This window comes from Kwoniella dendrophila, chromosome 4 (assembly GCF_036810415.1).
Source record: "Kwoniella dendrophila CBS 6074 chromosome 4, complete sequence".
NCBI lineage: Eukaryota > Fungi > Basidiomycota > Tremellomycetes > Tremellales > Cryptococcaceae > Kwoniella > Kwoniella dendrophila.
Window position 1 is genome coordinate 787,895 of NC_089479.1, and position 13,090 is coordinate 800,984.

Below are 13,090 nucleotides of genomic sequence, written 5' to 3' on the forward strand. Positions count from 1 at the left end.
TTTATATTAAAAATAGATTTTCATCTAAAACTTTGTCTATTCTATTCTATCCTACAGATGTATGAAGCTTAATTGGCTAAACGTACAACGTATAATGCACTCATGGAATCAACTTGGGGGCCGATTACTTATATCTATCATACATGATGATTTTATCTGAATTAAAACGACTTTTTAGCAATTGAAGCTATTATGCATTATGTCATATGATGTTTTTACAAATAAGAGCACGAAATTTTCATCTATCATTTTTAAAAAAAAAAAAAACAATGTATCTTTATCTTAAGTTTGTAATTTAGCATTTAATCTTCTTAATTCCTGTGGTGTAAATCTTAATATTACAGACATGACTCTAATTAAATTTGGTCTCATTTCTTTATGTTCCAAAAATTGTAAAATCACATTACGAAGATACTACATGACCAAAGCATTATGCATTAATTAGTCAATCACGAAGAATCACCCATTTGTTGATTTCGTGCATAGAAGGAAAAAGAGACAGAGCGACTTACCTCCAAGTTAACTTCCTCTTCATCTTGTTTCTTAACTTCATTAGGTGGTGTACCAGTTGTAGTTGTACCATTTGAAATTGATTCTCTTATAGATATCGTAGGTGTGTTAGGTACAGTATTGTTAGTAGAAGAGACACCGGTACCTGCGTTGGGTTTATTGTTGTTCTGGGTACTATCTATACTTGTTCTACTTTGATTTTTTGGACTATCTAACCCTATCCCAATTCCAGGTATAGGTGAAGTATGACCAGAAGGACTTGATACACTTGATCTATTTATATTTGTATTATTACCAGAAGCATTATTTGACCAATATCCTACACCTGGATTCCTTTGTTTTTCCATTAACTGTACGGAAGATTGTAATTTTCTCATTTCATCTCTTAATGTTTTATTAGTGGTTTTCAATTGGGAGATATGTTTATTTGAATCATCAATTGATGATTGTAAGTTGCTAATTTGTGTTTGTAATGATGATACTTCATCTTTTGCTGATCTCTAATAGATAAACAACACAGGTTTATTAGCGTTTGTACTCCATAAAGAATGATATAGGACTTTTCCGAACCCATTTTTACGGATAGGAACCGATCAAATCCAAAATCAATGATCACTTACTTCAGCTTCAGCAGCAATCTGTATATCAGCTTTACCTTGATCTAATTTAGTTTTCATTTTCATTAAATCTCTTTCTAATGATTTTACTTTATCTTCAATTACTTGAATTTTATTATCTTTTCCATTTATAATTCTATTCAAATCATTAAATTCTATATCTTTTTCTTGTATTTGTCTTCTTAACTTTTCAACTTCTCTTAATCTTTCTTGTAATTTTAATGACCATTCTTCTTCAATTTCATTTCTTTCAATCTCCAATGAAGTTATTCTATGTTTTAATTCAGATAATTTTGATTCTGATTTATTTTCTGCTTCTGTCAATAATTTTTGTAATTCACTTGAAGAAGCATTGACTCCATTAAGATTAGTCGAAGAATTTCTTCTACTTATTGAAGGTGATCCATTTGGATTACCATTACTTAAATCAGGTATACCTAAATCATTTCTTGAGGATAACCTTCTACCTCCGTTACTAGCTGCGGATTCTCTCAAAGAATCTTCTAATAAACTACATCTTTCATTTGATTCTCTTATTTGAAACTCTAATTCTTTCGTTCTAGTCAATAAACTTTCCATTTCAGATTTCGCTGATTCAGCTTCAGATTGTTTACTTTGTAAAGCTTCAAATGTTTTTTGTTTATTTAGATTCAATTCCTTCACGATTGATTCTAATCCATTAACTTTTGTTGTTTTTGCTGATAATTCTTTCGCATGGGTTGCTTTTGTAGTTATCATTTCTAATTCCCATTGAGCTTTTTTACTATTTAATTCTTTATCAAATCTTTCTTTCTGTTGTTGAATTTCCTTTTCAAAGTTCTTTTTCAATTGATTAACTTCTCTTTCTTTTTCCATTCTGACTTTCTCAACTTCTTCTGACGCCCTAGCTCTTTCTGCTCTTTCTTCAGCACGATCCTTTTCAATTTCTTCTTTCTCTTTTTCAACTTTAACTAATTTCAATCTAACTGTTTTCAATAATGATATAGCTTTTGTACGTTTTTCTTCTTCCTCTTTAGCTTGTGTCTGCGCTTTACTTAGATCCGTTTTGAGCTGAGTAATAGAAGAATTATCTGTTGAAGTTGTTTCAATCTTTTCTTTGGCTTCAGTTAATTCTCCACGCAATTTCGTTATTAGATCAGTCTGAGATGTTCCCTCTAATCGATGCGTATCTCGTAATTCCTCCATACGAGAATCTTGTACTGTTCATGATGATCAGCTTAAATCCAGCTTTATTCTGAGAATCCACCTAACGCGGATGAGACTAAATGACTCACACGTTAATTTATCCTGCAAACGTTTCATTTCGGCAGTGATCATTTCCACTTTTCCAGTAACCATTCTAACCCAACCTTCTAAAGCTTCATGATCTGCAATTCCTCCTTCCAAGGGCGTCAAGTCTTTCAGCACCTTATTAGCCTTATGAGATTGTGTCAACAGAGTGGTAAAGCGTTGTGAGAGGTCTAATAAGTCAAATTAGTAACATTCTGCCTGACCGACAATTCAACTTACCTTCATACCGCCTTTCTGAATCAGCCAACTTTTTGATCTCCTCTCCCGACAATTCGATTACAGGTTTCTCAACATCTCCACTTTCTATCGCAGAGCTATCTGTTATCTGAATTTCCACTTTTTCAGTTTCCACCCCATCTACACCTAATCCTACGGCATCAACCTTCTTCTCCTTATCGGGCGTAGCTTCTTCTAATCCTAATTTCGGTACATCCTGGTCAGCACTAGCGTTCAGTAGTGGCGATGCGCCTAAAGGATCCGCAAAGCCTGTAGAGGGAGTTGTCAGGTTATCTGCGGTTGAAAGAGTGGGTGAGGGAGGTAGAGGATATGTAGCGGGATCCAAGGGATCAGGAGGCGGTAAAGGTATTGTAGTGTCTAAAGCTAATTTCGAACCTCTTCTACCTGATGGTGATTTAGGTACAGGTGTAGTAGAACGCGATGATGGATCAGATCCGAGAGTGAAATTTGGGGTTGCTAGTAATCTTGGATTGGGTGATGAAGGTCTCGATATCGATGAAGGTCCAGCAGTAGGTGAAGATGGTAAAGTGATGTTCTTCAGTTCTTGTTGATTTGTTGATGAATTATCGGTATTTGTAATGGCAGATGTCGACGGTTTAGTCAAGTCCTGAGGACTTCTACCAAAATGAAAACTCTTTCTTAAGCCTGATAAAGCGTTCTCAGCTAAATGAGCTGTTGAACCAACATAACTCCCTCCTTGTGGTACAGGTGATCCAGTTGATTTCGTAGGTGAAACATTCTCATTTCGTTTGTCTGAAATTGATGTAGAAGTTGCTAATGGTGATGTAGGTGGGATAGGCGATTTGTTAATTGCTGGTGATGATGATCGACTTGGTCCTTCCTTAGGGGATGAAGCTATATCTTGGTTCTGGTTACTGTTGGCATTTGGATTGGCATTAACACTCAGTGCTCGTGCTTGAAGTGATGATCCTGTAGCTTCAAGTGTCTTCACGGCTGCGTTCAGCCTATCTTGTAAAGATGATCCGAACATAGTGTGAATACCATACGATCGCTCGCAGGTTTGATTATGAACGTGAAAGTTGTTTGTCGAGGTCTTGCTTATAGCTCATGCCAGAACAAGGAGGTGATTGATGATTAAATCAATATAATGTCAACAGCTTAAAAGGTCGCACCGGCGTAGTCGGACTATATGTACACTACTCACGGTCATCCCTGTGCGGACATCGCCGATGACAGTATGAAATCATCGCTCGGCCTCCCTCACGAGATGGGGGATCAACATTACAAGTTATCTTTATGCATCCTTTTTTATACGGTAACATATAGAAATTACAGACAATCACAGCATAGCAAGATAATATGGGCTACTTTCAAGCAGCGATGGTGAAGATGGGTATGGCTCAGCCGGGACCCAAAATAACGGCTCAGGATCGGGCTATTCTCGAGTGAGTAACAACCAGAATAGACAAATACCCATATTATTATAGCTAAACTGTGAAATAGTCTAAAACTGCAAAGGGATAAGATGAAGCAGTATCAGAAGAGGGTATGTCAGCCAAAGCGAATGATCTCTTGTCATGCAGCTGATAGTATACATAGCTGCAGGTCGTATTGAATCGAGAACAAGAAATAGCGAAGGAAGCATTAAAGACAGGTAATAAGGTTCGTATATAGCTATTTTCGTCAACACTTTCCAATGGCTAAATGTCGCGGTACAGACAAGAGCTCTTACAGCTCTACGACAGAAAAAATATCAAGAACAGCTATTAGCCAAGACAGATGCTCAGTTGATGACGCTGCAAGAGCTTGTAAGCGTTTTAAAAGCATGTATTGGTCAAACACGAGATTCATTGCTGATCACTGGTGCTTGAAATTCTATAGGTCAGCACTATCGAGTTTACTCAAATACAGAATACTGTTATGCACGGTCTTGAGATGGGTGCGGACGTGTTAAAACAACTACACGCAGAAATGTCATTGGAGAAAGTGGAGAAATTGATGGATCAAACCAGAGAAGGTGTTGAATATCAAAGAGTAAGTTGTGAAAATATCCTTTATACTTAGTCTGAGGTACACATAGACTAACGGCCATTCTACAGGAAATTGATGAAGCGCTTATGTCTCGTATGTCACCCGAGGAAGAAGAAGCCGTACAAGCAGAGTTGGAACAGCTACAGAGGGAAGCTTTGGTACGTTATTATTCCCTTCGTTCAGTTTTGAAAGAGCTAATTGGGCGGTTTAACCATCCTATAGCCTGCTATCCCATCTGTACCAGATCAACAACCAGTGTCCCTACCGGATGTTCCAATGGAAGAGCCTACGACAGCCCAACCTGTTCACGAGCGCGAGTTCTTTATGATCAAATAATTTGCTTTGACGAAGGAGCGTATCGCTGATTGACTGGTCCAACAGAACGACAGGTAGAACGGAAGGAGGAAAGAGTCGCAATGGCAGCTTAATCAATTCCAGGTCGATAGCATATTTCCTCACCCTATGTCCCGCTGACTATTTTTGCTAAGAACTATTATCTGATTGCTCAATCTTGTACTTCTATTACTGTTGTTGAGAGGTTGTATATCCTGCATATGATACATTATATATAGTTATGATAGTTCCATTTTTTTGTCTCCTTATCGACCGAAAGATCCAGTAGCTTGAGCGGCACTTCCCATTGCTGACATTCTTTCACCTACTTTCTTGTTTACCTAAAATTAGGCAGAAGTTTAATCAGCATTTCCGCGAATTGAAGATGATAGTCATATCCTAAGATAGAAATGTAGCGTGAAATCCTTGACTATTTATACCATACTTTCGAACTTTTGTCTACACATTCAAGCTAAAAAGACTACCTTGAACAGTTTCGAAGCTTATGCCGTTCGCAATATAATTTCGTGATTTCCCATTTCCCCACATATGATATCTCGTCGGTCTAGAGTTTCTTGCCATTACTCTGCCTTCAAGCGAAGAAAAAGGATTGTATGGAATGATAACTAGTAACTCACTTCGAAGAATTTAGCAGTACATCTATCGATACACACACTTTCTCCTTTTAATAAATCTCCTTCTACGTATCGATGGTTGTTAGGTGTTGATGAGATACATTTCGTGTGACATGAATTGACAAGACGGTTGCTATTAGATGAACACCATATTAGAATTGCATCATTAGGGTAGGAATTTTTAGTATTGGGTGAATTGGAAAAGAATGGGTGTTCAAACGTACAAAACATCGGTAATCATATCTACACATAAAGCAGATCAGCTAACAGTTTTATTCTGTAGGATGGAAAAACAAGTGCAAAAGCTCACCAAGTTCAGCAACAGCCATTTCAATCTTAGCAGGATCTACTGATCCTTCTACTGATTCTGTATTGCATTGACATCTCGGTTAGCTCAATCGATCTTAGACATTTTCCTGAAAATTAAGAAGTTTGACGCACTACCACCACCGAAGAGGAAAGACATTTTTGTTGATTTCTATACGTTTAGATTCAAGAGCAGAGGGATTCAACGGTGATTATTGATAATCTGAGTTTGATAAGCTATAGATAGATAATTTGTTGATATATTTAACAGATCTTTAGGTCAAGAATAGCGAAGGAAAGTCATGGACGTCTGACTTTTTGTAGAGCGGGATCAAATTTCGAAGTGGAGGTGAAGAAAGTAAAGTGGCACTCTCTCATTTAGGCTGTGGTAGAGACGAAACACCGCTCTAGGATGTATTCAACCACTTGGTCTTGCTATTCCTTCTGCTGGCGGTAAGATGAAGATGCAGTATAATGACTACAAGAGATATCTATACGCATCGTCAAAGGATCTGAGTAAGACAACAATGTAAAAATGACTTCAAATGGCGTAATGAATCGCCTTGGTTCGTATAACAACAGTGGCTGCTTATTCATTGTCCGATAACTCGAAACCAGTCGGGTATATGTGAAAAGCAAGATCTTCTGTTAAAGGAAGTTTCCCATCAAAGATGCGTTACGAGGAAGAGGGTATGGTACACCTCCGTATCTTCAGCTACATGAAGGTCTACTGGTAAAATGAAATTTTTACTTTCGATCCATACGACCATCCCAAAGGGCAAGGAACACCAGTATGGATATCACTGTAAAAGCAATGACTCTCACATATGATTAAAGGGAGGTAATTTGCCAGAAGAAGGGGTAAGCCTCTTTGAATACCACCCATAGCCAATCGCACACCCAAAATGCATCCTTCAAGTCATACTGTATCATACCTTCATCGACCAAGAAGTGCTTTTGGGCACCACTTGTGAATCTGAGCTGTTAATACGATATAACACTTTCTGTAATTATTGAAACTCGTTGTTAGCGGGGATTTTCTGTTTAAACGAGCTGCCGGTACAATACAGCACAAGAATCTGATACAGTCAGAATATATTAGTGAAGTCCGACGAGAATTGAAATTGTACCGTACAGTATAATCTCCGGTGATTATATTCGTGAAAGTATCGCTTACGAGTACTGTGGTGTTCATGTCCACAAACAGTATTCAATTCCAATGTCAAGCTCCGTGTAGCATCGCGTTCGGTAAGGGGCAAGCGATAAGCGTATTATGCACTTTAAAAGATCGCTTCTACAAAGGAAATCAACAAGCCTAAATGCCGCTTAACTAGGGACGTCACTTGGCAAAGGATCTCATATATTGACATACCGATAAAAGGGAAGTTGGGGCGAAGTGTGAATAATGTTAGCTTGATAGGTATACAGTAGTACGAGTACTATTCTTGAGCTAAAGATATAAATCGTTATGAAGTATTGGCTTGAAAGTATACTATTCCACTACTGCAGTGTTCATCATATCATACCGCTTCAATCAAAATGTCTGAAAGTTCCGACACTTTCACATTCCATCAATTGCTTCCTGATGGTGACATATCAGCTAAACCAGCAAGCTATGCGGACTTTCAAGCATCGGAATCGTTGAAAAGATCACAAGAACGCAGACACGTCACAAAAACACAAACTGCGCCATATGGCTTTATGACTATTCAAGGTATAATTCAAGATCTGCAAAGTACTCATGCTGATTCAAGTGACACAAACACGGGCAAACTCAAGGAATCAGATGATATAGCTTCGAATGATTTGCAGTCTCAGTCTCAGTCTCAATACTTCTTAGGTCAACATATTGCTAAACCAATTTATGGTAAATTCCGAAATGTCAATACTGGGGTTGATGATGATACGATCTACTCATGTTCTGGTGTAATTGGTTTCGCATCAGAGAGTTTGAGTGATGTACCAACATGTGAAGCTGAAGTATTTTTCTTACCGACAGCTTTGAATAATTACTCAAATAAGAGTCTTGCAACAGCTTTAACCAAACCCTGTATGTTCGCTCAAGTTACTACCAGAAGTGGCCAAATTCAAGGGTATTCAACTAAGATGGATGACGAAGATATGATTATCAAAGATATAGACGGTACGATTGTAGCTTTGAAGAAACCTGCTCCTGATGACGAAGATAGAACCCTCTTCGCAAGCGATCACACATACCCTATCAAATTACGAAGCACCCTCTATCACAAAGTCTCAGTGGTTGATAGAAAGTAATGGGGCTTCATATAAGACGAAGTACATAACCTCACAGCTGATTTAGCCCCCTCGATTGTTTATATGTACCTTATAGGAGGCTATGCTTTCGTCCTTAGAAGCTACCTCTATAGCCTTTATAGGATGCACGAAGATCGTCTAATTATCTTTGAGGGTTTGTAGTGCTATTGAGCCACATTCCTCTTCGTGTTGAGACAAGATAACTTAGGTTCAGCACTACTCAGCTGGGAATTTCTTTTTCTTTTGGTTAAGTCGAGATTATATACTGCAGTTATTGAACATAAAAGAGAAACTCAGGCCTATATGCATTTGGAAACTGCCCTCTAGGTCAGACTTCTCCAAGTACGATACAAAGCCCATAATTCATGCAAAAGATAGATACATTACGATGTTGATATAGTTGACAGGTTATTCAGATCGTTTTCTTGTCCACAGAGGCGCTATATAACCCTTGACATGCGGTTCTGGAAATCGATCGACTTATCCGCAACTATACATACCAATGATTTGACCGTTTTCAGCTGTCGATCTTTTCTTCTGATATTTTAAGACCCAAGGATGCATTAAAACTTCCGATAACGGTAATCGATCTTCTGGATTATATCTCAATAACTAATTATCGTCAAGTTATCATATTAGCGGTTTGTCAATTGCCATTGTCAAAATGACATCAAGTAAAATGATGTGGGTATAACTTGATGCTTACTTTTTTAATCAGATCACCAGCTTCGGCAGAAACGAATTCAGGTATTTTCAAATCCACATTTCTAATCCTTTTATATGTTGCTGCATGACCAGCATGATCCTACAGAAAGATTTACGCATTAGCCAATTGTCTTGAATAAGATCAAGCGTATAACGACCTACTTCGAAAGGAGGATTTCCAGAAATGAATTCATAACATAATACACCTAATGCCCATAAATCTACTTGAGCAGTATGTTCTTTACCTTCAACCATTTCAGGTGGTAAATAATCGAGTGTACCACATAATGTGTTTCTTCGGTTTGATGGGGCGTGCTAAGACGGTTCAATGGTTTAGATCAATTGATTAGTTATTTGTTTCATGTGTTCTCTATGACTCAAATAATAGATTGTCAGTACTTACTACACTCCAACCGAAATCTGCAATCTTCAATTCCCCTTTCAAACCTATCAATAAGTTTTCAGGCTTGATATCTCTATGCATTACATGTTTCTTATGTAAATAAGATAAAGCGTCTGCCATTTGATAGATATACTAAGAGTTAAACATGCATGATCAGCTAAAATCGCGTTTATATTCAGGTCATACAGAGTTTCAAAGTAAGACTTACTCTACTACTTCGCTTCTCATCAAATCTACCCAATTTACTCAATTGTTTATATAATTCACCTTTCATTGCGAATTCTAAAACCAAAAAGATTCTCTTTGAATCATGGAAATAACCGTATAATCGAAGGATATTTGGATGTCTAATGTGACAGCAAGAATTCAACATAGCTAATTAGATGAGAATATTATGCTGGTATATTTGTATCAGTAAGATCAACATACCTAAGATTCTGTTGAATCTCAATTTCTCTTCTTACTTGCTTTTCAACTTTCCCTTGTACAATTTCAGCTTTATGCAGACACTTCAAAGCCACAATGAAATGTGGTGGTGCTTTTGTTCTTGCCATATAAACTCTTCCAAATTTACCTTTACCTAAAGGTCTACCTATTTCAAATTGCGGTAATGATAACTGTATACCAGCAGTAGCACTGTAGATTCGTAAAAAAACACATCAATCAAGTTAATAATTAGTATGTCCATTTGTATTCAGATGATATTAAATGTCGAACTGACCTTCCACTATCCAATGCAAGTAGTTTAGCAGCTTCACCAGATACACCATCTTTACCTTCTACATCAGCTTCCAATCCACCATCATATTTACCTAATTCAAAACCTTTTGTTGTAGAAGAGGAATTTTGTTGAATTGTACTAGAATGTTTAGGTACGTTTGGGTTAATTGAGCTTGATAGTGTTCTTGAGGAAGTTGAATGTGCTGGACCGTGCAATCCATGTGCAGTATGTTGTTTTAACTTTCCTGAAGGTGAATTAGTCGTTGATTTCGATTGCATAGGTACATTTATACCGGCTAATTTCAATAACGGTCCCCTTTGAGATTCACCATATCCATTATTATGTGTATTTGTTGATGAAGATGATGAAGTTGGTAAACCTGTATTTGGTGGACGTACTAATCCAGGATTCATGTATTTTTTAAGTACAGGTGGTAGACGATTCTGAGAAGAAGAAGAGGAATGACCATTGTTTGTTTGTCGATTCATTGGTGATGGCGATGGCGGTGCTCCATCCCCAAGAGAGAGACCACCCATCATACTATACAACGGTTGAGAAGACATTATGGATTTGTCGCTCAAGTGAAAGTCTTGAAGGTGTTTTGAATAGTTGTATAAATGGAATGAACAAGTTGAATGACAAAGAGAGTTGTTATTTTATTTTGTTGGTAATCATGCAAGAGAAAACAGTCGCGATAGACAGGAAATTCAAAACAAACAAACAATAATTAGGCACGCACAAACCTCTAAAGGCGACATTTAGGCTAGTTTGAGGTGCCTAACAACTTTAACAATGTTACCGGATGACGATTTGAAGGATGCCGAAGATAAGTTAACCACTTTTTCAAGATTTCCATTTTCCGAATATTCTGTCGACATTATTTATAAACCTTCAGTCCAGGTTATCAATTTTAGGTTAATCAGCATTCAGCCAATATGTCACGAAGAGATGTAGGAAGAGTAGCTATGGATGGTCAGTAATTGAACAAGTTGAATAAATGGAAGGAAAGCGACCGCTAACGAATCTGTTTTCCATAGTCGCATTCTTTGCCGCATCACAGGTAGGTTAGCCGATTAGAGCTGATAGAAGATTACTTGCTGAATTTCCACATTGAATAGGTTGCTTTATATTATGCTTTGAGATATGTATTATCATCATTAGGTGAAGGAGGATCATCATCAACATCAAATAAAAAAGCTAAAGAGAAAGGAAAAGCATTATTGAGTGAAACTGGATTAACAGAAAAACAATTAAATGAATTAGAATTAGATGAATATGAATCTAGAATTGCAGGTGAAATTGTACCACCATCAAAAATTGATGTAACATTTGATTCAATTGGTGGATTAGATGAAATTATAAATTCATTAAAAGAAACTGTTATTTATCCATTAACATTTCCAGAATTATTTGCTTCAGCTTCAGGAGGTGGTTTATTAAGTGCACCAAAAGGTGTTTTATTATATGGTCATCCAGGTTGTGGTAAAACAATGTTAGCAAAAGCTTTAGCAAAAGAATCTGGCGCTACTTTTATTAATTTACCTTTATCAAGTTTGTAAGTTTAGCTTCTCCGTAAAGCATATTGTAATATTGATAAGCTGATATTCAATATGAATGTGGAATAGAACGAATAAATGGTTTGGTGAATCAAACAAATTAGTAGCTGGATTATTCTCATTAGCAAGAAAAGTTCAACCTAGTATAGTGAGCTATAAAATTACTAACGGGGTTTATATTTTGAGCTTATATCTCATTTTAAATCGCAGATATTCATCGATGAGATAGATTCGCTATTCCGAGAGCGATCGTCAGGCGATCACGAAGTCACAGCTATGATGAAGGCTGAATTCATGACGTGAGTCGATTCTTGAAAGGATGTTCATCGTTCAATTACAAGACATTCAACTAATCAACCCTGCCGCCTAGTCTTTGGGACGGTTTGACATCAGGAACAGATACACGTATCTTGGTGTTGGGAGCGACAAACAGGCCGAACGAGTGAGCTGCCTTGATCATCTTACTCCATACGAGATCCAGCTGACACTGATTCGCTATGCAGTATCGATCCTGCTATTCTAAGACGAATGCCCAAACGATTCCCTATACGGTTACCTAATTACGAACAGCGAATAAAAATTTTGACTTTGGTTAGTTCAGTATTTTACATGGTAGGGTATTGTAGACTGATCTTTTTGAATTTGTTTAGATGCTTGCCCATACAAATCATGAAACACCTTTCCTTCCCCAGCTAGCATTGAAAACAGATGGTTTATCAGGATCAGATTTGAGAGAAACTTGTAGGAATGCAGCTATGATACCTGTGCGAGAAGTTATGCGAGATAAAGGTAAAGCTGGTAAGGAAGGTCTTGAACAAGCTAGACGAGAAGTAAGTTTCCTTGATTCACTCCAGTGCATATACCAGATTGGGCTAACGACCTCGCTATAGGGCTTCAAGCTGCGTCCGCTGAGGTTAGATGATTTCAATATTCACGATTCTCATGCCTACGCACATGTAGAACCTAGTCGCAAACAGCCGCCTGGAGCATATGGTGAAGCTCTTGATTAGATTGGATAGATAGATGTGATCATGCATACATATATTCATCTCATGTTGTTACGGATTTCTACCTCGTCTTTCTACACCTGACTACGTAGGACAGTATTTGCCAAGCTATGTAGCACAGTCTCAGGGATACCATCGGAATGGCGAAGCATATATATATATATTTGTCGATCTTTCAGGGTCATCTTCTTGCTAACTTGGTAACTTCGGCGGTCAACTTATCCGGACAATTAATTGAAGCAAATATCCTGCGATATCGTGTCTGGTGTCTGGGGTCTGATTGAGGTTACTTACCTCGCTTTTGTACCTTTACATGTGTTGAGAGCATCAACAGACTGTGTCTCTGATCTTCTCTGTGAGAGCCATAGGATTGACAAGATATAGATCATAGACCCATAGATCGCTTTGCTTTGCCTTGTCGACGATACTACTTCAAGAATATCAACACATAATCGCGAATCTAAATCTGCCTATTTTTAGCTCAACACGACTATATATCGTTTG

General features: G+C 37.6%; 6 protein-coding genes across 6 annotated transcripts; 3 read left to right on the forward strand and 3 right to left on the reverse strand.

The window, feature by feature from the left end:
- Positions 1–282: 282 nt before the first annotated feature.
- L201_003418 (uncharacterized protein) lies at positions 283–3,645 on the reverse strand (the record flags this gene model as incomplete). The annotated part of the gene is made up of 5 exons (XM_066219173.1): positions 283–414; positions 513–1,010; positions 1,131–2,326; positions 2,402–2,587; positions 2,637–3,645. The coding sequence occupies 5 exons, from the start codon at positions 3,643–3,645 to the stop codon at positions 283–285; spliced, it is 3,021 nt and encodes a 1,006-aa protein (XP_066075270.1).
- Positions 3,646–3,974: 329 nt separating this feature from the next.
- On the forward strand, positions 3,975–5,074 carry L201_003419 (uncharacterized protein; the record flags this gene model as incomplete). Its single annotated transcript, XM_066219174.1, has 8 exons — positions 3,975–4,060; positions 4,119–4,161; positions 4,215–4,277; positions 4,334–4,423; positions 4,497–4,649; positions 4,715–4,804; positions 4,869–4,959; positions 5,028–5,074. 8 exons carry the CDS (start codon positions 3,975–3,977, stop codon positions 5,072–5,074), a joined length of 663 nt encoding a protein of 220 aa, XP_066075271.1.
- A 171-nt stretch (positions 5,075–5,245) lies between these two features.
- L201_003420 (mitochondrial import inner membrane translocase subunit TIM10) lies at positions 5,246–6,080 on the reverse strand (the record flags this gene model as incomplete). Its single annotated transcript, XM_066219175.1, has 5 exons — positions 5,246–5,320; positions 5,618–5,747; positions 5,839–5,857; positions 5,925–5,981; positions 6,056–6,080. 5 exons carry the CDS (start codon positions 6,078–6,080, stop codon positions 5,246–5,248), a joined length of 306 nt encoding a protein of 101 aa, XP_066075272.1.
- Positions 6,081–7,459: 1,379 nt separating this feature from the next.
- Positions 7,460–8,194, forward strand: L201_003421 (uncharacterized protein; the record flags this gene model as incomplete). The annotated part of the gene is made up of 1 exon (XM_066219176.1): positions 7,460–8,194. The coding sequence occupies one exon, from the start codon at positions 7,460–7,462 to the stop codon at positions 8,192–8,194; it is 735 nt and encodes a 244-aa protein (XP_066075273.1).
- A 480-nt stretch (positions 8,195–8,674) lies between these two features.
- L201_003422 (uncharacterized protein) lies at positions 8,675–10,586 on the reverse strand (the record flags this gene model as incomplete). The annotated part of the gene is made up of 7 exons (XM_066219177.1): positions 8,675–8,806; positions 8,901–8,999; positions 9,062–9,214; positions 9,303–9,434; positions 9,511–9,649; positions 9,732–9,938; positions 10,024–10,586. 7 exons carry the CDS (start codon positions 10,584–10,586, stop codon positions 8,675–8,677), a joined length of 1,425 nt encoding a protein of 474 aa, XP_066075274.1.
- Positions 10,587–10,958: 372 nt separating this feature from the next.
- On the forward strand, positions 10,959–12,589 carry L201_003423 (uncharacterized protein; the record flags this gene model as incomplete). Its single annotated transcript, XM_066219178.1, has 9 exons — positions 10,959–10,995; positions 11,061–11,083; positions 11,142–11,578; positions 11,649–11,727; positions 11,790–11,878; positions 11,950–12,021; positions 12,083–12,170; positions 12,230–12,409; positions 12,470–12,589. 9 exons carry the CDS (start codon positions 10,959–10,961, stop codon positions 12,587–12,589), a joined length of 1,125 nt encoding a protein of 374 aa, XP_066075275.1.
- Between the last annotated feature and the right edge of the window lie 501 nt (positions 12,590–13,090).